Source organism: Sinocyclocheilus grahami, unplaced genomic scaffold (genome assembly GCF_001515645.1).
Source record: "Sinocyclocheilus grahami isolate Dianchi unplaced genomic scaffold, SAMN03320097.WGS_v1.1 scaffold41.1, whole genome shotgun sequence".
In the NCBI taxonomy this organism is placed as follows: domain Eukaryota; kingdom Metazoa; phylum Chordata; class Actinopteri; order Cypriniformes; family Cyprinidae; genus Sinocyclocheilus; species Sinocyclocheilus grahami.
In genome coordinates this window covers 49,745-76,801 of record NW_015505220.1, presented here as the reverse complement: position 1 = coordinate 76,801, position 27,057 = coordinate 49,745, and the positions used below count along the sequence as shown (strand labels likewise).

The 27,057-nt window shown below is 34.9% G+C and overlaps 1 protein-coding gene across 1 annotated transcript in view; it reads right to left on the bottom strand.

Annotated features, from left to right (window-relative positions):
* Positions 1-8,563: 8,563 nt before the first annotated feature.
* The window catches only part of LOC107582198 (dedicator of cytokinesis protein 1-like), a gene marked incomplete at its 5' end in the record, with an annotated part of 66,888 nt that continues 48,394 nt past the window's right edge, over positions 8,564-27,057 (bottom strand). The window contains 3 exons of the mRNA XM_016267950.1: positions 8,564-9,020; positions 12,244-12,339; positions 15,090-15,217. Of these exons, the coding sequence (XP_016123436.1) occupies positions 9,015-9,020; positions 12,244-12,339; positions 15,090-15,217 (230 nt within the window). The remainder of the gene's footprint in view (positions 9,021-12,243; positions 12,340-15,089; positions 15,218-27,057) is intronic.

Sequence of the window (27,057 nt, the reverse complement as noted above, 5' to 3'; positions counted from 1 at the left end):
TTAATGCTGTACAGTTGCTTTGACACAATCTGTATTGTTAAAAAGTGCTATATAAATAAAGGTGACTTGATTAAACTTTAACCATTAAAACATAAAAATGCTCATAAAATACATAACATAAGTCACATAACATATAAGTCACCAGGAATAATTGTGGGTGACCTAAATGAACAAATAAAAAATAAACTATAAAAAAAAAAAAAATTGTAAATACTAATATATTGCCCCAACAGAGAGAAAAAAAAGTTGCTGGTTAGGAAAGAGTCAGATGCATTGTGGGAAGGTTCATGCACTCAAACTGACCCTTTTTAAACTCAGTGCATAATGTGTTGATAAGTGGAAGATATTTAAACAAGGCTACACTTCTTGTACATCTTTATATGTTTTTTAAACAACCAAAAAAGTTGAAAGTGGGTCAAGAAAAAAAAGTTCTGAGACTTTTGAAATTATCCAGAGATCCGCATGAAAACAGACAAAACACTGTGGAAACTGACACCAATGAGCTGGAGATGTGGGTGGAATGTTTCTCCAGTATTTTCTGATTTCATTACCTCTCAGACAGACACACACACACACACACACACACACAACAAATTTGTTCTGATTTAACAAACTTCAGGTCACCGCAAACACTTAACCGCCGCAGTGATGCGTTTCTTGTATAAACGCCGAGATGAGAAAGGGATAAGAAGACCTCCGACGTTAATGAGCTTAAACAGGAGGAGCAGAGCCAGATCAAACCACTCCTCATCCTCAGTGATGCCACGCGGTGCAATGAGCGGGGATATACGGCCCTTATCAACGGCTTTCAGTTTCTAATTAGCAGCTCAGAAACAGAAAAGCGTCAGGACTCTCGCGCTTGACAACAGTCGTGGGTGGAGAGCAGGAGACACGGTGAACGATCAATGAAATAAACCACGCAAACACCAGAGAGAGAGAAATCTAGGCCTGTCAGATGAGAAGCACGTCACGTTTGGCTTGCGACGCTCAGTTCACTAATGCAAATGAAGTATTGACGTTCTTTGGACAGCCACTTCAACGCATTCCTCTCTAATGATGCTCTGGTTTATATTGTGGAGAACCGTATTGATCCAGAGAGAAATATTAAACATTGATTTGTGAATCAAAAGCTAGAAATTGTGTGCATTGACGTATGTCATGCCTCGGCAGAAAGAGAGCCGCACATTAATTCAGAGAACAGAATTACTGCTCCCATTATATGGAAATATAAAGAGCTTATGAAGTCGAAAATGAGTTTAATTCTTCAGATCTAGGAATGATCTTTTTCACAATCCAATTCTGAGTGTCAGTTCTAAAAAACTGATAAATCACAGAGTAAATGTGTAAATATGGCTTAGAAACAAAAACTTATGCTGATTTTGTTGATGTGCTGATTTAAAGGTTTTAAAAATACAAATATTTTCTGAAAATAATTTAATTATATATTTATTGCATAATATGTAATTGTTTAATAATTATATTTTTGTTAAATAATAATATATTGTTGACATGCTGATTTAATTATGAAAATAAAATAAGAATAATTTATATAAAGCATATAAGAATAATTTATGTAAAGAATAAGAATAAATTATATAAACAATATAAGAATAAATTATAAATTATATAAGAATTTATTATAGCTGTTACCTAAAATAAATAATTTGCCATTTGTATAGTCATTTTTATATCTATTAGTTAGCAATTTATTTTTAAAATCAATACATACATACAAAATTGATAATTGATTTTTAAAATAAATTAAATTACTTAAAAAAATTTAAATATTTAAATACTTTTCAGTAAAAAAACATTTTTTTTAACATTTTTAACATACATATAACATACAATATATATATACACACACACACACACACACACATACATATACATATACATATATACATATACACTTTTTTTGGGGGGGGGGGTTGGTTGGTGTACATAATCCACAAACATGCACAACAATAAAATACATTGAATAAATAAAAAAACATTTGTTGTGAGGGCAGTGCCAATCACAACAAACAGCATCTCTCCTTCAACATTAAACTACAAAGCACAATAAACTACCACCAAATGATCAGCGACTCTTAGAGACACTCAAAGCGGCTTGTTCAAAGAGCTTCTTGAGACTTATTGTGATAATGAGTGATTTGTACGTGTCTCTCTGTAGCGAGAACATGGTCATATTGATAAGGGCATAATTAGCAGGTTGTGCTGTGTGATTAATTTGCTAATTGCTGCATTGCGCTGCGCCTCAATGCAAAGGCCAGACACACAATGAACAAACGCGTTAAGTCTTCAATAACACACACACACCTTACATAACCTTCCACTTTCGAGCCTGTTCAACAGATCCAACACAAACAAAGGTTTAAATATAGCCTGGCTGAAAATAAGCAGTTCAGTGCATTTATAATCTGAATTCAACATGTTTCTGAAAGACGTTTTGCATAATCTAGTGCATGAAATCAACAGGAAAGCAATGCAATTCAAAGACAGACTTCATTTCTCATGTTGAATGGCAGCTCTCTGGGTGGCATCTGCAAAATAAACTCGTCACTGCAGATGCGTCACATTTGTGAGATATACTGAACAGAGTCTGTGGTGTAGAGAGTGTTAAAAGTCTCTCTCTATCTGCTATTCTGAACGCTCCGACAGCAAGAGAGGAATATGAGTCTTTCATTTCACTACCACTCAGAAACATATGGATGTTGATTTTCTGCAAACGACAAGCAACTATTGATAAGTGAAAATGTAAGAATAAACACTGGATGTTTTTTTATTATTATTATTTTGTTTCTTTAAAAATGGCTTTATGATGGAAAAAGTTTAAGCTATATAAATAAAATTCTTCACTCAAAGCAATCACCCATTAACCATAGTTCACACATAAAAACCAGAACGTCTAGCAAATGAAAAACTTTTAAACTATTAATACAATTATATTATACAAAACAAATCTTTATTATATAGTTATTATACAAACAATAAGGTCATGCCAAATTGTGAATGTGAATGCTGTGCATCTTGCTGTAGTTAGTTGACTATAGTAACTATACACTGCAAAAAAATGTTTAATGATTTAAACAGTAAAAGACTGTAAAAATGCTACAGTAAAAACCTGTTAACTAAGTTTCCATACTATATTCGGTGAATAAATATAATTTATGTAATTTTACAGTAAAATACTGTTAAAAAAAATGTTTTTTCGAAGTGAAAAATAAAAAGTAATTCTATAATTTACTGTGACAAACTGTAAATTGACACTTCCAGAATTCCCTGCATGACACTTCATATTTGATGTTTTTTTATTGAAATAACACGTTTCTTAGTTTTTTCTTATCAGTTGTGTAGGGTTTAATCTTAGATTTAATGTTGTTAAATGAATGTTTATTGCATTATTTCAGTATCGTGTCACTATGATGGGGTTTAGTGTTTGTGTGAATGACACTGTGTGCACCTTCTATATATAAGTATTGCCCTCCTCAGCTCGTAGAAAAGTTATTTGTGATGAGCTTTGGTTCAGTATGTGACTTTCTCATCACCACCAGTTTTTGGTGGTCATCAGTGCATTACAATGGTTCAAAACAGATATTAGTACTTCAATATGTTGGTTTATTAACATTACATCAGTTAATGAAATACGGTATTTTATTGTGAAAGTCTGTAAAGCCTAAAATGTTGCTACCATATTTTTTACAGTGAAGTTCTGGCAACCACAGCTGCCGGTATTTTACTGTAAATGTCAATTTTTTTTACAGTGTAGTAACTATTAGTGCGGTGTTCAAAATATCGATACGACGATGTATCGTCACAGAGATTTGATGATACGAGTATCGATACAGCTGGCCCTGTATCGATATTGTGGCACGTGTGCAGCAGTGTACCGCGCTTAATTTGTTTAAAATTTTACAACGTTTTAAATTGAGTAGAAAAGTGTGAGGTTTCTAAAAAAGAATGAAGAGAGCATATATAGGCTACAACAAGGTTTAATCTGGCCGCAGAGGAACATAACTTCTAAATTCTGCTTAGGTGAAATTCAGTGCAGTCATGTATCGTGATATGTATCGTATCGTGGCCTCAGAATCGTGATACGTATCGTATTGTGACTTTGCTGGTGATACACAGCCCTAGTAACTATAGTTTTATTAAAGTAAAATATATATATGTGTATGTGTATGTATTAGGGATGTAACGATTCGCTTGTTTTCTCGATGCATCGATTACAAACCTTGACGATGCATATGCATCGATCTTGAAACATGATTTTTTTAATAGTGAATCGTCAATTTCGGACAGTAATAGATTTTAAACGCTAATAATCAAATGAATTGCGATTTCTATAGCGATTCAATGCTTTCAAATTATATACACATTAAATTACTACAAGCACGAATGAATGGAGACCTTGAACAGTGTTCGTGCCTCGCATCTCTGCTTCACGCGCTGCACTATTTACCGCCTGCAGTGATTGTCACAGGATTGCGCTCGCACTCCGTTCGTCTCACTGACACATTTTTTGAGCAGCTGATGTGTGATCTCTCCTTAGTACTCGTGGCCAGTAATGCTAAAGTCAAGTAGTTTTATTTTTCTGTAGTTTTTCAGTGGCTCTTGCCTCTCGGTCATGCCAACGTCATTACCTGAGCAGTCGAAGGCTGCGCATTTATTGCATGGACGGATCAAAAAATTAAGTGTCTAAAGCATACGCACAGTTCCATTGAATGATAAATGTGTTTTAACAATGTCGTTGAACCGAATCTACGAAGGAATCTGTTCAAATAACCACAGCATTAACAACAACCTTGAAATAAGAGCGTGAGGTTTATCTGATAATCAGATGCATGAAAGTAGCTTTTGTTGCTATAGCAAACAGACATCGGCCCGTTTTCTTTCAGAATCATCATTCGCCGATGGAGAGGAAAAGTTCAATAGCATTTTATTTTATGAAAATTAGATAAAGAAGTTTTTGCACTGCAAGAGACGTGATCTCACGCTCAAAGAACGTGCCAGAAAATGCCTAATATGGACAAAGGCATCTATCACTGCAGCTAACCTGAAAAAAAGCAGAATGAACTGGTGAAACGTTAAGACAATAAACACAATAAATAAATACAATTTCTGAATGATGCAGTGCTAATTGACATTTATTACAGTACAGAAATTATAAAGTACATTTTCTACCTAATTCTGTGCAGAAAATTGAAATAATTGTTTGTAGTACATAAAACAATCATAAAATTGCCATTAGGAAAAAAATATAGATTACAAATGATTGATTATTGTCCAGCAGTGTATTTGATTTTTTATAGCAAATTCAAAGTATGAGATAAGAAAATAACTCAAATACTAAAAATAAAAAAAAAAATAATAAAAAAATAAATATATATATATAAAATACATACATAGGCCTACATAAAATTATTGTATTTGATATTTCTGTCACTTCTGAAATGATGGCTACACCCCTGGTGTGACAAAATGTTAGCCTATATATTAAAGCTCTTTTTTTAAATCTTGGCTTACATAAATTTCCACATATGCCACGTCATGCCACAGCATCATTAAACTAGCATCTAACAATGGCCAAAAGTGTTTTTTCTTTCTCTAACCCATGGTTCTCTAACCCTAAAGGCTGCTGTGTAATTTGCCCCAGACTAAGCATTTAAAGAATTTAGGGGAAGCATTTAAATAAATAAATAAACCCAATACAAGTATTAATAATAATTATTATTATTATTATTATTGAAAATGAAAATAGTAAATTAATATAAAAACAATATTTAATTTATTCAACATTTATCATATTTTTCATACTCACTCAATCAGTTCAGTTCTGAAATCTAGCAACAATGGATAATGCACACGCAAAATAAGTAAATATTGTGAAAAAATTATTATAATAAAGACTGCTATAATTAAATTGCATTATATCACAGATATCAACATTACATGAACCATCAGCCACAATCAGCTCCAAGTAGACTTGTCAAGTTTTGGAAAACTCATGTTAGTTGACAACTATTTTCCAAGTCCTTTGAAAATGGCTTATTTAATCATCTCATAACTACAAACATAAAGACCAGATCAAATCCAGGGTACAAGTCTGTAAGGTCCTTCAAGATATGGAAGTTTGTTCAGTCTGCTAGAGTGAAACTTACATGAACCATCAGCCACAATCAGCTCCAAGTAGACTTGTCAAGATTTGGAAAACTCATGTTAGTTGACAACTATTTTCCAAGTCCTTTGAAAATGGCTTATTTAATCATCTCATAACTACAAACATAAAGACCAGATCAAATCCAGGGTACAAGTCTGAAAGGTCCTTCAAGATATGGAAGTTTGTTCAGTCTGCTAGAGTGAAATAATCCCTATACACATATACATATACACATATATATATATATATACTGTATATTTATATATGCAAACACACACACACACACACACACACACACAAGTGATTTAAATGCATTACCGTAATGAGTATTGCAGGGGAAAATATGTTTAATTGTAAAATAAAAAATTCTTGAACATTAAAAAAATAATTTTCCTTAAGCTAAATAAAAGTTATTTCTTTTTTAACCTTGATTTTAGAGAGAATAATACATGTCTTTGTCATTCAAATTTACTCATATGGCCAAATACAGAGAGAGATGAAGAAAAAAAGGGTCAAAATGAGAATCCCACAACCTCATGTCATATCTACGCCACGCACTGCTATGCTTTTAAACATCTCTCAGCTTCAGCTGACACACCGACAGTATACTACAGGAAGAAAACGCCTCGTTCTTTCCTGACAACATACAGGACACATACACACTGCAAACTGACAAATGCATTTATACATCAAATGAGTCGAGGCATATACTGCCGTCTGCGTGATTTTACCACTGCACCTGGAAAAGCCAAACACACATCTCAGATCCATTAACGAGTTGTTCGGTCTGGTTCAGTATGCACGACGTGGATTAAATGAACATTCAGTTTTCACTAACAGTGAGTGAAATGCAATGCAAAGAACAGTGTGTACAGAACTGAGTACAGAGTGAAAACCATACTGAAAATCACACACCCATTTTTAGATGAAAGAACATTTAAGTGATCAAAATATCTAGCAAAACAGGGTTAAAATCATCTCCAACGATACTGATTTCAGCCCACAGAATGGCATCACAAGAGCAAAGCATTCTGGGAATGTGACAGCAGAGGCCAAAAACAGGGTGCCATCTGCAGATATGTGCCAAAGTCTTTTGAAAAGGGCAAAATAATCCACTTGACTGACAAAAAACCACAGCATTCCACTGAATTCACTCTCCATTTTGGCAACTTCAGAAACCCAATTCAAGCTCCTCTCGTATCACAGCAGTTGTGATTCTCAATAGCTCTACTGTAGCCTATGATTAGATGTTTTCTGTTCCTTAAAAAAAAGTGCAATTGATTTATTATGTGCAATATTGTGTATTTTATACAGTTTTTAAAACTATTTACTATACAAAATAAAACTTGAAAAAATACAAAGAGTGGCTCTGAGTCTGTCTGATGCTTCAGCGCACTCACTTCTGGATGTATATCGCATTTTAAAAACTTTTCTATCCATAGGCATGTAAAAAATGAAATTAATAAAATGATATAAATAAATGAGTTAAAAAATACTTGTGAAAATAAAATAGCTTTTTATTCAAAGCAAAAATAGTATTTGGAGTAGAAACAAATGATTAATTTATTAATTACATATGATATAAAACCGTTCATTTATTCAACTATTTAACTCATAAATCACTGCAGCTGAGGTAAATAAATCAGAGGTTGCTGACATTAACCAAGCTCAACTGGCATGAGGTATAAAAAAACTCAAACGTCATGGTAACAGTGAGTTTTCCATGGTGATCTCGCATCAGGATTGTGTAATGTCGTACTTCACTGGAAATGTGGTTTTTGATCTCAGGGACCCCACTGTTGCATTGCAGATGCTGGAATGTAATTATGTGAGAAAAGCAGCTTTAGATTCTAAAGAAAGTGAGAGCTGTTCCCCGTCAGGTTCATCATTTATCCACCCAGATTACACTGGATAATAACAAACCCACTGCAGCGATCCAGGAACAGCAGGGAGAAAATAAATAAGTATAAAAATACAGACCCCATGACTATGATTCACTCCAGATGGCAACAGTAAGTTCATGGGATTGATTCTGTGGAAATACTTAATATTTGTACAAAGCCTGATGTGAGGATCAAGATAATGAGGGGGAAAAAACTGTTTAAAAAAACACCTGAGGCAAAAAAAATTAAATAAAAATAAGCAATAAAAAGAAAGAAAGAAAAAGAAAAATGGAATGGAAAAAAGCCCATGTGGACATTGAAGTTATCAGATAAAATAAAATGTGATAAAATCATTTAAAATAAAAACAATTACCAATTATTTATAGTTAACTAAAGTTAAATCAATTATTTTATTTACTACTTTGAATAGGAAAAAGAAGCCAATATGGATACTGATATAATTGTGCATCCTCAATTTAAAATCAGATAAAATCAAATCAAATAGAAAGCCATTTTGGAGCCCTACTACACGTTAAAGCAGCTGAAAAGCTGCATTAAGTCACCTGTTTTTTTGTTTTTCCCAATGAGATAATGTTCCTATTCAAAGGGATCCTCAATATATTTATCTCCCTCACTTTCATTCCCAGCAGCAAAGCAAAGGAGACTGAGAGTTATTAAAATTCTCCAGGTCACAATGGAGTGCGTGCACGTTTCCATGTTTATTAAGCAGGGAATTCCCATGCATGCTAGCAGCGGCAACCGTTCGGTATTTCCCATGCGAGAGAGTTTGGAAAAATCATCTGAAAAGCACTTAAAGGAGGACAGTCAGCAAAAACCTACAGATAGAAATAAATCAATCCAAAGAGCCTCTCTATCATCACAAATGTATATTTAATGCAGAGAGATTGTGGTGAGAATGTAAATCTAGGAGGGCTTTGCTGCACTGATGCTGCATACCACACCTGCCGTCAGTCCTGCAATGTCAATCAAACAGAGGAGCCAATCAAAAGCCTGACCCCTCCTACTGCAGAGGAATGGGAGGAGCTAAAATACTCCAGCACAGATCCTGACAATGAGAGGAAAACCCTCCTGAATGCTATAGATGAGATTTATAAAGCTCTTGAATGCAACACAGGCAAAAGACTAAAACACTAACATCAGATCATAAAAACTGGAGTGATCCTCCAGATCTTGTCATCCGATCATGCAATACTCACTATATATGCAAAATATGATGCTATAGAGGTTGTTCTGAGTGGTTTTTAGCATATTGTTATGCACATAAAGTGTTCTAGATGGTTAAACATGGCATTGCTAAGTAGTTGCTAATGTATATTAGTTGAAAAATATCAAGATAGCTCCCTTAGCTCTCAAAGAAATTATGTAGTTGGGTTCCTCCTTTATCCATGGGATCTTTAGACTCTTATTTCACTGTCAAAGAGTAAATATAAGCCTCTCCTCAACTACTGCATGATGAGATGTGCCATTCACAGTCGATAATCAAGAGACATCTGTAGGATTCAGACTTTTTGAAGTTTAAGAATAATATTTAACTCGACTTTCTTTACTGTAAGTGCACATCTGCATGCAGGACGCGTGTGTGTGTGTGCTGCTGATCAGTCTCATTTAAATTCTACACTCACATCCAGCAAAACCACAGAGAAAAGTTAATGCATAAATCTGAATCCAAGCAACAGAGCCCTGACGAACAAGGTCAGCATGAGAGAGCCGCCCACAGAGAGCAAACACACACACACACTCCCTAATTGTATTATCAATCTACACAATCCAACCAAATCTGCAGAACGTGCATTCTTAAACATGCTAATAAATAAAAGACATAGCTTCAATCACAAGGATATAATAATTATGAGACCTTCAAATATTGACAGACAGCATTAAATAATTACGTTTGCATAATTAAAAAGCAGGGGCTGGGATTTTGCTTTTTTTTTGTCTTTGGCGATGCTGTAAAAATGGCATAAACTGAAGTGTTTTTTTTTTTCATGATTTGTCAAGCAACATTTTAAGCCATTTATAGCCAATTAGATCCAAAATGTTGAATTTAAACTATTTTAATCAATAATTCATCTATTTAAAACACAAGAATATTTAACTGTCATTTGTATGCATCGATTTAACAAATGCATACTTAAAAAAAATAATTAATGCAAACAACAGAGGAGCTAGCAATGCCAAGATCATGGGTTTGATTCTCAGGGAATGCATAAGCTGAAAAAGTCATTTGTAGCCAATTAGATTCAAAATGATTAATTTAAATTTAATCAAAAATTGAAACCCCTTATTAAACATAATCATGTTTTTAGCACTGCTTTTCAGCAAATGAACACAAGAATAGTTATTTATCATTGTAATGCATCAATATAATTAATGCATACTAAATATAGTAAATGCATACTTAAAAAAAAAAAGTTCTAGTATCTCAAACAGTAGAGCATGGCACTAGCAACGGTAAGGTCATGGGTTTGATTCCCACTGAAGTCATTTAAAGTTCTTGCATTCTCCTTCGCTTGAACAAGAATATTTATCTTTTTTATGCATCAATATAACAAATGCACACTAAATATAATAAATACTAAAAAAGCTTAAATAGTAAAGCAGCGTGCCAGCAACACCAAGGTCACGGGTTCAATTCCCAGAAAATGCATGAAATGAAAATGCTGATTTGTCGATTTGGATGAAAGCAACTGCCAAAATGCATAAATGTGAAAGTAACAAACATTCACCTACATACAAATTACAAAAAGCATGTACAGACTTGTGCAAACATTTACTGATGATGCAAAAGAATCAAAGATTTGATTTAAAGAAACTGAAACAATTCACAGAAGTAACATTAAAATGTCTTAATTATCTTATACTCACAAGTCAGAATGAAACTAGTTTAATTGCAGTCTAATATCCAGTTTTCATAAATGTTGGATATTTCGCCCGGCCCTCTTCCCGGCAGATGTGCTCGGCTTGGCACACGACTGCACCGCATAAGACAGAGGGATTTACTGCAAAGGTCAGCAAAGAGTATATGTACCCTGAGAGCGATGAATGGGCATTATGTGACTCCACCATTAGGACCTGAGCATCTGGAGTTTAGAGACCTTTTAACATAAGCTCAGTAGAAAGAAGAGGCATAAATCAGAGGTTAGTTCTATAGTAACACCACAGCGCAGAGCGTCCACAGACCTACTTGCTGAACTCTAGAGGAGAGAGAATGATAGCGGGGTAATAACAGAGAAAGGCAGGAAAGTACTTCAGTGGCACGCCTGTGATCAAGCATCAATCACTAGAGACATTCACACATATGGCCATAAACGTGCTGGTGAAATGCTGCCAATTCAGCTCCAGCAATCTGATGACTTAAGGACTGTAACATTAACACTTTTGTGCTTTTGCATCTTTTTTGACACTTGAAAGCTCTATTCTTCATTAACAATAATTGCATAAAGGGTTTGGAGTGAAATGAAGACTAGGTAAAGCATGAGAAAATATTAATTGTTAGTGCACTATTCCTTTAAACACACAAACACAGGCGTACAGAGGGCGAGGAAGAGAGATATTTTAGCATGCATATGGAGAGATGTGGCTGTAAAAGTCAAGGACGGCCACTATCAGCATCTTTGCACTGGCGGCAGCCTAAAGCTCTCTGACTAAACTATCACCTAACCTCAGATCAGCTCGGACAGGATGAAGATGAACAACACACTATCTGCTCAAAATCAAATCAACACTAACAAACCAACAGTGATCAAAACACTGAGAAATATTTACACCGCGCACAAATGCACTGGCTCAATCAATGGTGTGAGTTCGGGGGCGGGGCTGGGAGTTTGCAGACCAATGAGGGAGAGAGTGTATGGGAAACCTGTTTGAAAACAGACATTATTCACAGAAATGTGTTAAAGTGTGCTTCAATGTGTTATTTTTCTATCCAGACCACAAAAACTACAAGGATTTGAGTTGGATATGCCAAAAAATGTTTTTGGATTTTTGCTGCCTGTCTGAACAAAGCCTAGCTGTGAGCGTGTGTGTGTGTGTGTTTGTGGAGCCATCTGAGGATTGCAGACAGCAACCCGATCACACTGCTGTGGTAGAACACACCGTTACTAACCACAGACACATGAAAACCGAAAACTCAGCACATCCCAGAGGAACAGCCCTGTGACCGAGAGAAACACTTACTATGAGAGGAGAGTCTCGGCCCATGGAGATCACCGTCCTGTTTACCGTCCTCAGCAGCTTCTCCATGATGATCTGAACGTGCCACTGCGTCGGGCCCTAAAACCACCACAAATACATCACTTATCCACACAAGACAACATTTTCAGAACAAACAGTGACGGTTTCAAGAAGTTATTCACCATTTATCTGGAATTGCAACATAATATATCATTTAAATCAAGGTGCATGAAAGATAATCTTAACCTCGCTGATATAGGTAACATGAGCGACTGAAATCAGTAGTTAAAATACACGGTGTCTATTTAAGAAAACAGCCTTCACAACTTCATGCCAGTGGAAAATGTCAATCAAAAGTTTATCTTGGATTATCTAGGATAGAAATAATGCCTCATCCACATTATCAGGGAAAAATATATATATTCTTAATAATTAGGGCTGTCAATTTAGACCACGCTAATGCGGGATATGACCATGTGTTTAGAAATTAACTAATAAATTAACTTTTAAATGCATTTTGTCTATTCAATGACTTCCTCATTTGACACAAAGTCTAAAATGAAGGAAATTACAAAAATTTTGAAAATTCACAAATTTATTAAAATGAGAACATTTTCTAATCAGGGGAAAATATATATATATATATATTTTTTTTTTTTTTTTTAATAAATAGATAATTACTGCTGTCAATTTAAGACATGTTCATGCGGGACATGATCTTGTGTTTATAAAATAAATAATATATACAATTAATGCATTTTTAAATGCATTCATTCAATAGTTTTCTCATTTGACACAAACACTTTTATCTTAATTTTCAGTAGATTTTCTCACCAAATAATGATACATGCAATTATTTAGGATTAGTTTGATTTATTAAAATAGCATGTCAATTTATTTTATTTATTAATGTATTAATACTTATATAATAAAATAAATAATATATACAATTAATGCATTTTTAAATGCATTCATTCAATAGTTTTCTCATTTGACACAAACACTTTTATCTTAATTTTCAGTAGATTTTCTCACCAAATAATGATACATGCAATTATTTAGGATTAGTTTGATTTATTAAAATAGCATGTCAATTTATTTTATTTATTAATGTATTAATACTTTAATAAATTAATGGAAAAAAGAACGAATGGATGAATCAATCAATCAATCAAAGAATTAATGAATAAACAATCACAGAAACGAACAAATGATTGAAACTACATGGACAGTACGAAATATTTATGGGCAGTAAATCGTGTTTTCTATTCAATATTGATTAATGCTGATCATAAAATATACTTTTTTATATTTGAAATATCTTTTGAATATTGATGCTAAATAAGTGTGTTGAAGTGAGTCTAACGCTGCTGGAGTCATGTTTACTAGGCAAGGACAGATATACTGAATTAGTTAGCACAGTAAAGAGATTTCTTCAAATTTCACTGGTGTAAAAGCAAACTGCATCAGATCCATCGCTGCGAGCTGTGTGTTTGTTAAGAGGGGATCCTGATACACTCACAGCAGATCGTCAATTATTAAAACAAGCTTTTCCAAGGTCCTCCTCAAAGGATGCTGCTGGAGAGTAAGAGAAAGAGAGCTCTGCGCTCGACTGTGACGTGTGTATTACGCAACACACACGTACACACTCAATTATCAAGCAAACACACACACACAAATAAGGATGCTTAAATAAAGGATGCTTCACCCACAACACCAGGAAGTGAGGAAATCAGTGACGTGCACTCATGCATGTGTAAAGCAGTGTTATTTTAGTGTCTTCTAGACACTATTATAGTTTGTATTCATATTTTTAATTACTTTTTATTTTTCTCATTTCATTTAAATTCATATTTCCAATTACATTCTAGTTAGTTTTAGTAGTTTTGTTGTCATTTTTAACAAATTAAATTATTCATTTTAGTACATTTCGTTTTTAATATTTTCTGCTTTTATATTAATTTTAGTTGAAGTTTATTGACTTTGTGTTTTTGTCATTTTATTAGTTACGTTTTTAATGTCTATACAGTTTATATATTTTTTTTATTTCAGTTTTAGTTATTTTAGTACATTTAATTTTTATATCCTCTGCTTTAATTTTATTTTAAAGTTTTAATAATTCTATATTTTGCCTTTTTTTATAAGTCTATATAGTTTTTAATTTCAGTTTTTGTTTTAGTTATTTTAGTACATCAAGATAAACTAAATGAAAATGAGAAATGCTGGCTTGGAAACTAGCTTAAATAAAATACATTTAGGTTTTTAAAAAGTTTTTTTTCCTGTTTTGTTAAGTTAACGATAATAACGCTGATGTAAAGATGGGAACAAAGAACCAAAGTAAAGGCGAGAGAGTTTATTGCACCATTTACTGTGCAGTATTTCATTGCTCTATTATTCAAAACCACTTAATATACTAAATGCACCTGGCTAAAATACTGTATGCAAATGAGGCTGTTTAAAAATGCACTTATTCTAAAAGTAGTGCTAAAGGACATTTCATTTGACAGAGATGGTATGGAAGTTTTCTATTGATCATGACCGCAGTAACTAATCAAATGATGGAGAAGAGAGCAGCTCGTCTGGATATCTGCCCGGTTAAAACACAGTCGAGTGCCGTAGAAGCCAATTAACAGTCAGAACACGAGCCAAAAATGAATTATGCATAATTAAATAAACTCACATCTCTGAGTGGGTCACATACAGGTCACAAAAGTTGAAGGATGTGACACGGGATAAACACACAGATTTGCCTTTCAGTGAATACTGCACTTTAGGAGACTTTGCTTTTCCATTTTTGGGTGAACTACTGCTTTAAGAAGCAGAGAGCGGTGTGTGTGTGTGTTTCTCACCACGTCCTTCCTGTAAAGCACCTCCAGGATGTTGCTGAGCAGTTGGCAGCAGGAGTCCAGCTCCTCATGATTCTCCAGGTGAAGTTTGAGCTGCTCCGTCATCAAAGGCAACAGGATCTCTCTGCAGTCTACACACACACACACACACACACACACACGCACACGCACACGCACACGCACACGCACACGCAGCAGGTGAAATAATCTCTTTACACCCTGAAGTGAGCAAACCCACAGACCTGAAATATAAAATATATCAGCCAACTAGCTAACCTGTTTTTAAAGCAATAAATAAATAACTACAGACCACATTAAAAACATGAAAATCAAAATTTTTCAAAACCACAAAATGTAGTTTTAGATTTAAAAAATCCAAACAAATAAATGACATTACATAAGATAAGCAAGTAATATTTAGTCTTCTGCACTACAGCTAAGAAAATGTAAGCAAATTAATAAAAACAAATATTTTTATTAAAAATTCTAAATAAATAAAAACAGTCAGATGACACTGAAAACATGAAAATCTAAATATTTTTAAAACCACAAAATCAAGTTATAAAGACATAATATACAGATCATTTGTAAAAAAGGAAAATAATATAGAGTTGAAAACGCTGCATTTAAAAGAACAGAATTTCCATTAAAAACATACTAAAGTAGTATTTAAGATTCTTCACTTTTTGTAGATGCCTAACCAAATGTAAAAAAAATAGTGTTAATGATTATGATAATTTATAATAAATAAATAAATAGTTGAAAGCACTGAATTTAAAAGACCAGAGTTGTTTTTATTAAAAATTCTAAATAGATAAAAAATGAACAAATAAATAGACCATACTGAAAAAGCAAAAAATCTAAATCCTTTTAAAGCAAAAAAAATCAAGTAAAAAAAAAATTTAAAAAATTTAAATCAAAAATAAATAAATAAATGGCATAACATTAAAAAAATTCATATTTAAGTATCTAATTTGTAGGTGACTAACCAAATGTGAGTAAATGAGTGATTATAATAGTAATTTATAATTAAAAAAGAAATTAAATAAAAATAGATGTGAACATGCTGAAATTAAAAGAACCAACTATATATATATATTAGGGCTGGACAATAATTCAATATCAATATACACACACACACACACACACACACACACACACACATTTATGTCTAGGTAATAACTTGGGAACACTTGATTTTAAAATGGCCAAATATTTTCTGATTAAAAGGCCTCAACTAAACATCTCTATCCTTGCAGAAGACAGCAAACATATCTCAACACACAAACACACACACACACACACACACCTGAAAGTGCAGATTGGCATCTGCTCCATAACTTCAGGGGAAGAAATCAAATGCCATACAATCAATAAAACAGGAAATGGGCGTGGCACATAATCTGTCAATCAGTGTGGGAGGCGGGGCTTTGTGTGAGAGCTGAATCCATGTAAATCTGTTTCTCTTCAATGAGGAGTCGGAACACTTGATTTTAAAATGGCCAAATATTTTCTGATTAAAAGGCCTCAACTAAACATCTCTATCCTTGCAGAAGACAGCAAACATATCTCAACACACAAACACACACACACACACACACACCTGAAAGTGCAGATTGGCATCTGCTCCATAACTTCAGGGGAAGAAATCAAATGCCATACAATCAATAAAACAGGAAATGGGCGTGGCACATAATCTGTCAATCAGTGTGGGAGGCGGGGCTTTGTGTAAGAGCTGAATCCATGTAAATCTGTTTCTCTTCAATGAGGAGTCATTACTGGAGCAAACACACACAGGAACTCCTGCTGGTCTTCCTGAAAGCTCATTTATCATGCTGTTCAGGCCAGTTTAAACTCTCACAAATAAATCCACACTATCCTTTTACGACCGCATGCACAAAATGCTTATGCATTAAATAACTGGCCTGTCCCTGAACTTTGAGACGGCACTTTACCAGGCAGAATTCAAATCAGGGTCACAGCAGAATAAATCACAGCGTCTGACATCAGCAGTGAGCCGGCTTTCCTCAAATGAGGGCTGACTTCTGCTTTCCTTCATTTTACTCAACAAAGACAAACTTCGCACAAGCTATTCCAGGACAGAAGTCTGAGATTCCCAGGACACGTCAACAAACAACGCCAACAAACAGCCATTTATTTCAATAGATTTCTTGTAATCTACATGGTTTTCAATGCATCGACTAGTAAAGCCAAGCGCTGGCAATCTCAAGGTCATGAGTTTAACTCCCAGAAAACACAAATGCTTATAAAAATTATTATATATCTGCCAAATTAAAAAATGAAAACATTTTAAAGAAAAAGCTTAAGACATCTAGACTCATCCTCAGACGCATCTGACGCACACTGCAAATGAAAATGGAAAAAGTATTTTCAAAATTGGCTTCAATCTGATTGAATGTCTTTAAACATTAAATAGAAAAAGTACCAAGCTGAAACCATGCACATTTCAGAGAAACAACTATTTGTTGAATTAAGTTAAGTTTATGGTTTTCCTGTTTTTTTATGCAGAGATATGTTAATAATTAATGCATATTATATGACTTGCTGGAATATTTTATTCTGATTATGGTAATCTGTGGTCAAATGTTTCCCACATTCTCTCTTTTCTTGCATAATAAAAGAATTTAAACAGAAACTTTAACTGCTTATTACTATAATTTTTTATGTGGAAATATGTGGTAATAAGCTGCATAATTTTTTCAGTGAGTTATCACTCGGTTGAATTGTGGCCTATCATTGTGGCATGAAGGATTTTACATTTAATAGTCTCTAAACATCACAATATATAAATAAAAATAAATAAACAAAAAGAAAACAAGCAAAAAGATAAAGAAAAATGCATAAACATTCAAATATAAATAAATGCATAAATATATTTTTTTAAAACAAAACAATAATTAATTAAATAAATGAAATTAATGAAAAATGTAATAAAAATGAATAATAAACAAATAAATAAATGCATAAATAAATAATTGCATAAATGAATCAAACAATCAATTGTTAATACAAAGGCATGGTCACTGTGAAGGAACTAAATGCAAAGATCAATCTGCAAACTGCACATATATATATATACATATATATATACATATACATACATACATACATAATTGTTATTATTATTACAATTATTATATACATTTTCTGTGTAATGAGCGTGTTGTAGGTCTGTGTTTTATTGGTTGTTTTCTCCCCTCTTCCCACCCTCTGCACCAGGGTTCCTCAATAGGCGACCCGTGAGAGAAAAATGTTTAGCATGTAATGTCTGATAAAGCAGTGTTTTTTTTAACGGAGCGCTGCTTTGTGTACAGCCATTGCCGGGGAAACCTTGATCTCTATCACTCCAACAGCGCCTCCTGCTCACAGAGAATGAGTTTGCATATATATGCCGCCAGGGAAACACTGGACAATGGTATAAATAAATTCAACTGTATAACAGTTTCACAGCAATTCATGTTATAATGTTAGAATTAAATAACAATAAAAATAATACATATGCACTTAGTACATAGTCAATGCAGTTATTTTTAAGCGGTTGTTGACATCCCATCTAAAACGTGATTTAGCCAAAAAAAACAACAACAATAACGTTACCACTCTAATATGTCTTGCAATATCCGTGCGTGCAAAGGTTCTGCGCGATCCTCTTGTTCAATATTGTCTGGGTCTGAATCCGCCTCAAATTGATATGGCGATATTGACGCCATCCTTAAATTATTATTATTGTTATACTTTATTCTCAAATGATTAATGTAAAGAACATCAGCATTGGTGACTGTGAGTAGTGTGTATTAGCGTGTAGATTTCAATTTATGCACAGTCTAATCTAATTGTCATACTCTTCGAATTTCATATTAAGAAATTATTTTAACCCAAAAAGCAAATTATGCTCCCTTCGAACTGGTGTTCTTTAGATTTCATACAAATCTTTGTAATCCCAGGATATCTGTAATCAGAAGCACATTTATAACTGGAATATAATTAAATTTCATTCACATGTGTTTCATAAACACATGATCCTTTCTGGATTACAATCCGCCATCAAAATGATACAAGTAATTATTCTGGCTGCTGTGAGAAAAGGCTATAAACGATCGGCCACCTGCAGGATCCTCACATGCGATAGTCTACTAGCCGGAACAACTTCTTTATGTTTACAGAAGTGACGTAATGACGCAGTGCCATGCTCGAATTTCCCGCAAAAACCTACCCGTACCACTCAAATTAGAAAACATTATTATAAGCTAACCGTTGTGAATCGGGATAAAGTAAGGCAATAGTTTTGAACACTGGCTGGTTATGTATTTGCTCAAATATTGATTTTGGATCATTTTTAACCAAAAAAAGTTACAGACTGCAGCTTTAACTAAACTTGCTGCTTTGGCAAGGGGTGGGGCAGTACTGAAACACTGTCTAAGCTGTTCGCCAATCACAACGCACTGGGACAGCTAACCAGTCACAACACATTTTGTTTTTCAGAAGGCGGGCGTTCATCAAACCCGGAATTAATCGAGCCGTTTGTGCCAGACTGGGGAGAAAGGTATTGTAATAATGTAAATTATGTAAAAAAATTATGCGTTTTTCGAACCACCAAGCATGAGAGCATGTTCTAGTACACCCCCAAAACAAATTCAAGAAATTTTAAAAGAGCATAATAGGACCCCTTTAAAATATCTTTAAAACAGAAAGAATAAAGGCAGTTACTTTCAGTTCACTCTTTTTTTTTTTTTCTCGGTCAGTCTCGTTTGCTGTGTATCACTGTTGTTGTGTACAAGACACAAAAGTAGAATTGCCTCAATCTCTCAAAGCAAACTACACAACACAAAAGTAGCATTCCATAAATATTACAAAGCATTCTACAAAACAAATATAGCAGTCCAAACAAAAGCATTAAGTAACAAAGCATGCTACAAACCAAAAGTAGCTCATCAAACAAAAGGCGATTCATATCCCGGACGAGCCCCCAATTTATGTTACGACCTTGTTTAGGGAACATCATAAGAAAGCCGTTCTAAAGGCAACAAATACCACAGTGGCCAGGGCAAAAAGTTTACGTTTTATTATACAGGTAGAACAAAAGAGAATAAGGAAAACCAAAACCAAAAATCAAACACAAAACAGTTCCCAGTGCAAGCCACCAGTGGCTCTTAAATAAGCAGAGGCCTCAGGTGTTTGTAATAGTCTCTGCCCCCATCCAATTAGCAGCTGCACTAAGGAAAGAAAAAAAGAGAGAAAGCGCAAGGGCTCGTAACAATCACAATAATCCGTTGTGTCATCGCGTTCATGATCAGACGAGCCACAGCTGCTGCTGTATCAGCGCATGCCCTTATAGCATCTTTTATTTGAAGAAGACATGATATTTGCGTGTGCTGGTTCATGTCTGGAGCATGGGAGAATATAAAATATGTTCACATAAACTTGAAACATGCTTGCTCCGGTCTGGATAAGAACTATAATCTGCGCAGCGAGTGTTGTTAAACTCATCGTACGTTTGCGCAGAAACTGCTCTCTCATGCGCGCTCCACGTGTTGTTATATTAAATATTGTTACAGTCATGTTTACAGAGATGAACTGACGGCACGTTAGCTTGAATTTGAATTTAATTTGAATTCTCCGCTGTAAGACGATCTCATGAATAATACAGCGCAGTGATTGGATCTTAAGAGTTAATTCTCATGAATACTGAAAAAAGATCAGAAAACTGATGAAGTAGACGCGTACTCTCGAGCCATGGATGCCAATCACCACTCCAGATTAATGTATATACGTAGGCTCAACTTTGCTTTTTGAACCGGAAGAAATAAATAGCTTCAAAAAATGAAAAAATATATATATCGGACTCGTAACCCAAAGGTTGCAGGTTCGAGTCTCGTACCGGCAGGGATTGTAGGTGGGGGGAGTGAATGTACAGCGCTCTCTCCCACCTTCAATACTACGACTGAGGTGCCCTTGAGCAAGGCACTGAACCCCCAACTGCTCCCCGGGAGCCACAGCATAAATGGCTTCCCACTGCTCCGGGTGTGTGTTCACGGTGTGTGTGTTCACTGCTGTGTGTGTGCACTAAGGATGGGTTAAATGCAGAGCACTAATTCCAAGTATGGGTCACCATACTTGGCCACATGTCACATGTCATGTCACTATATGTTAACATCTCAAAAAATGTGTTTTAGGGTTTCATGACACTTTAAAGCAATGCATTTACAACTTTTCAAAACATTTGGAGCCACTGGCTCCTGTAATTAAAGATTCAGCAGATGAATCTCTTCTTTACATTAAGCTAAAGAAGCATTTGATAAAGATGGTAATTTAGAAGCACAGTCATCCTTGCTCACATTCAGTTTTGTGCCTGACTTTTGAGGATATTGCAGTTGTTGAAAATGCATATGGAAAACGCAATAAAATTCTGAAAATATTCTGTATCATAAGAAAGCCGGATTAAGGGCTCTAAATGTTTGGAACGGCTGTGCAACGGTGCCTTAAAATACCATCTAGGTAGGCAGCACACTAGGTTTCGGAACAGGTTAAGGCTAGAAAGTGAGAGAGAGACCAAAGAAGAGAGAAAAGCACTGAATCTTCATCTTCAGGGGACCAAATTAAAATTGTAAAGCCAGGGAAAAAGTTAAAATATATGCTTCATCAGGGTTATTACTTACTGTAACAAAAGCAAAATAAATATTACATAAATAAAAATAATTAAAAGCAATAAAATAACATGCATAAATGTTCAAATAAATAAATGCATGTAGAAATAATTGATGCATTAAAATGCATAAATAAATGCATATATAAATGCATGAATAAGTGCATACACACACAAACAAATAAATAAAGACTTTATGCTCCAAGTCAAAAGGCACAGTCTTTGTGAATTGGAGGCTGATGAAGCCAATCATCGGTCTATGTTTACAGGAGTGGAATGCACATAATCACAGGCTTCATGTGGTCCACGATTTCACATTGATGTGTGGCACCAATTTAAAATCTACATTTTACATTTTCTGAAGAAAAATCTGAGTGGTGCTTGACCTTTGTTCAGATCGGAAACCACGGGAATGAGTGTTAGTAATAGTCATGCTCGTCTTGAAAAACAACCATTAAAACTGCATATTCACATGCTGCCAAACAGAATTCAGAAATTAATTTTAAAATAACGCTCATTATATATCACATCAGCATGGCGCCGCAAATGGCAGCAAGGACGCTGAGCTCCACAAATCTTCTATTGTTTTTGTTTGTTTGTTCTGTGTTTTGTCATTCTTCTTCTATAAGTTTTACCAGAGACGAACTCCTTAACATTAAGCAGCACATCCCGGACAACATTTTTCCGGTTTTTGATTATTCGGACGTTTTGTTGGACATTCTAGTCGGAGGTACAGCGGTGTTGTTCAAACGTGCGTGCAGACGCAGAAGAGGGAAACGGGCTGGCGCCCTGGTGAAGCTTCGTGCGCGCGGCTTTCGGACTGCGCTCCCAAGCATTCATCTCGCGAATGTCCGTTACCTTCCTAACAAAACGGATGAACAACTTCTCCTCACCCGCACCAACAAGGACTTTTCAAACTCTGCTGCACTGGGCTTCAGTGAAACCTGGCTGAGTGAAGCCATTTTATTATATTAGTTTTATATTACATCCCTACTGTGTTATTCCTATGTATGTCTACACTATCATGTATGTCTGCACTATGTTTGTACTTTCTTCTACACTGGAAGCTCCTGTCGTCAAGTCAAATTCCTTGTGTGTGTAAACATACTTGGTAATAAAGCTCTTCTGATTCTGATTCTGATTAAACAAACAAAACGTGAAATCTTCTGAAAATATGTAATTTGCGCGAGTCAACAATCATGTGAAGTTTACATTAGATACATCTGTTTAGAATAAATGGAAGTTGACAAATCTGTGCTGAAGTGCAATGAACCACACACTCACACACACACGCATTACTCAGAAAAACAACAAGAAGTGACACCAGCCGCGAGCGCTCAACACATTTGTTCAGGTTAGACAGGCCCATTTGTGGGTAATTTATTCCAGTGGATCTGTTGGCACTGGAAAGCGTCTGGAGGAATCAGCGGCCTCAAACACACTGAGACAAGCCGTCCTTCAGTGAGACACGACAAAAAGATCTACAGCTCAACAACTTCTCAAATCTCATTTTTCCACTACTACTGGTGCCAAAAACACTGGCCAGAGTTAGAAAGACCAGCGGCAGCTTTCAAAGCACTGCGACACAGGTCTGAAGAAATGACGAACTCTAAACGAAAAAAATAATGTTATTTGTCAACTAAATAACATTACTATTATTTAACCAGCTTACAAAAATATGTTTGCTGGTCAAATCTTTATTTTATTTTATTCATTGTACATGAGAACTCTTCCAAAAATAGTAATAATAAAAAAAAGATAATTTAACAAACAAATAAAATAGAATCAAATAAAATAAAAACTCATCTAGGTCATTTAAAGTTAACTAAATTATTTTAGAAAACTGAAACTGAACTGGAAAAATTAGCCCATGTAGACATCGATGTATAAAATAGAATAAAATATAAAATGTAAATATATATATTATATTAGCCTGTCATTGAAGCTTGACAAATCGTCATAATACAATACAATCCAATATAATATATAAGTTGCTGCACATGAGAACTCTCCCATCAAAAATAAAGTAATAACTAACAAAAATAATAATTATTATAATTTAACAAACAAATAAATAATTATTATATATAAATTATATATAAAATATTCATATTTCATAGATGATGTGTCCAATCTCCAATATTATTTTATTAAATGCATTTATTAATACATGCATATCTATTGTGGATTATTTACCAAATAATCTGATTATTTATACTTTGAAATTAATCAAATTATTTATTGGTCTCATTCATTAAATCCTGATTTCTTTATGGCGTTCCTTACGAGAGCGAGAGACTGAAGCGCATGAGACAGCGCACGAACGCGTGATGAGTGATTTAATTAAGTCAGAACAGGAGACACATCCACAGATAATTACTGCTGAATGACGTGCATCTACTTACAATCTACCCGCAGAGCTGCCATATGTCACTGCTTTAACACCACACACACACACAACATCCTTACACACTGCATCATTCATGCCATTCACAAACATTCATGAGAATTACCTGGATTTCTGCAAGAAATGTCCCAATACAGAACTTTCTACAGACAACTGCATCATAATTAAAGCAATTATATGTGCTTCTTAAATCAGGCATCAATAAGATACAATAAAGTGATTCTTAACTAGTATATTGCGAGACAAAAACGAGTGGAAGGTCAGTTTTAAGGGGTTGCAATCAGCAAAGAAATACAATTGAAAAAATTCCCACCCATTTCAACTTAAAAAATAGTTCAGTTGCTGCCTTAAATTTTTTGAGTATTATCAAATTGGTTGTACAAGTAATTTCAACTTTATATTGAGCTTACTCTAAAAATCTAGTTGAATTTCAAGTAACTTATAAAAAGATTGAAATTGCTCAACTTATTTTGATGAGTTAAAGTAATGTAAAAACATAAGTTGTTTACTGATCATATTTTAGTAACACTTTTTAATCACACTTTTGTCTAATTTAATTTTCTTATCCATTGTTACGTTCCATGTGTGTTTTGTTTATATTCTGTTTTTTTTTTCTTGCTCTCCTGTCTTTTTGTGTTATTTCTTACCACACATCTAGGCCTTTGTTTATTGGTTGACTAGACTGTCAATCATCATTCAGACGTCATGATGCTCTGCCAATCCGCTGACGTGCCGGCTGTATTTGACAAGTAGATATAACTGCAGACCGGAGATTTCCAAAATGGGGCGTGAACTCCAAAAGTGGGCAGAACCTCCAAAATGGGGCGGGATCTCTTCGCACAAAGACTTTCACCACTGGCTCTAGCTCCAGCCAATTGTTATTGACTTTCATTTCAAAATAAAACTTTATAAATTAAACATTGTTTCTAGTTCATCTAAAATAAAATATGCTATATAAATAAATATTCTCCGTGAGAGCAGAGCCCAAAGCTAGTGGCCAGTGGTGTTCGGACTGGAGTTTGAACCTCTGCTTAATGATATAAACGCGAATCACCCACAAGCTCTCCCACGAGCCGTCCCAGCGCAGCGCAGGGGAAAGATTTCACTCTATCGCTTTATTCTAAGCAACTAGGGCGTCCCGGGGCTCGAAATTTGCAGGGTAGGAGGGGGTAGTGATGCTGGGTGTAACTAAAAAGGTGCCATTGTCCGGTGAGGTCCGGTTGGGGAGTTACGGAACGATCTCATATCATATAATCTTATTAACTGTTTATCTCCTGAACTGCAAATTTCTTTACCACGCTATTCACCGCCAATCCCGCCATGCAGTCAATTTCACTGGTCCGGTGTGGGGTAGGTTTAGGGGTTAGCATTTTTTATAGCATAGTGTAGGAAATCAACACTTATTGACACAACCAATAAGATTTTTAGAATCAGCTGTGGGGCGGAGTTTGCACTGAAGTGGATTGGGGGAAAAAATTGCGCATGCGTGTCATGTGCCTGTCTGTCAATGGGAGGAAGCCACGCCCTATTTTGGAGCTCCCACCCCGTTTTGGAGTTCCTGCCCCCATTTGGAGATCTCCGGGCTGCAGTTATACGCTTCTCGTATTTGAGGCCTCGAGCTAATTTTGTGTTTGTGCGCTACGCCAGCGTACCTTATGCTCCAAGTCAGCAGTCTCGTGTTTGACGCCAGTTGTCTCCCGATGCTTAATGCATCTTGTCTTATGGAGTCATGCTTTGTGTTGTGTGATTTGATCTAGTTATAGATTCATTCTTTGGCTATTGACTTGTATCGAATTCTATGTGAAAGATTACGCTGATGTTCGTGTTAGAGTTAGTCTTACTATCTGTCAAGTTCAAAGTTAAGAATGTATCGAGCTACTTAACCAAACATGTCTTTGGTGATAATTCAAATATTTAGTCAAACGTAGTTATGATACTATTTGTTTTGTTTCTTGATTAGATTAGCTCGTACATTGTTAGATTAGGTTTGTGAGTGTTACGCCACCCTTGTATTTCTGTTTCTAGTTAAGAGGAGTTCAATTAGGAGCGTCGTACACACAGAAGATTTCGGTTTTATGTTCATTCCTTTTTTCCCCTTGTTAGTTAGTTTAAAGGTTAGGTATAAGGATTTTGTTTTGTTTTGTTTATTTCTTTGAATTGGGTGACACTCCTTTTTTGTGCTAAATTTCATATTCTTTTTTCATAATTATTTGTACCCTTTCACACAATGCGTCCAGTAAAGTTTTCTGAAACGTACTACTCTTCAGTGTCATATTTGATCTGTTCCCCACCCAGTAACAATTGTCTCACTTAAACATTACGGTATCATCCTTCTTTAACATCAAGCACGTAACATTTATTTATTTATTACATTTCTAGACATAAGCATAACAGTGTGGTCAGCATGATTTTTTTTATGTCTCTTATGCTTTTCCAGGGTTGCATCTAATTGATTCAAAAATACAAAAAATAAAAATAAAATGTTACGTGCTAATAATTTTTCAAAATAAAATACCTATTTCTATTGGGCAGGTCAAGTTAAAAAAAGCATCTATCACTGCACTGTAAATATAAGGGCTCATATTTTATCCATCAATAACATCAGAAGAGATGCATTTCCACAAAACGCACCAATCACAGCATCACACGCAGCTCACAGCATGAAAACACCATCATGCAGCCGGTGTCAGACAGTGACCTTTAGAGAGAACACGTGTGTGTGTGTGTGTGTGTGTGTGTTTATACGTACCATGCTGAGTAAACAGGTCGCTGTGGACGATGTCAATCATGCAGTTCAACTTCTGCTTCACAAGACGCCCCAGAGGAACTTTGAGAATAAACTCACTGAACAGCTTACTGGAGAAAGAGAGAGAGAGAGAGAGAGAGAGAGAGAGAGAGAG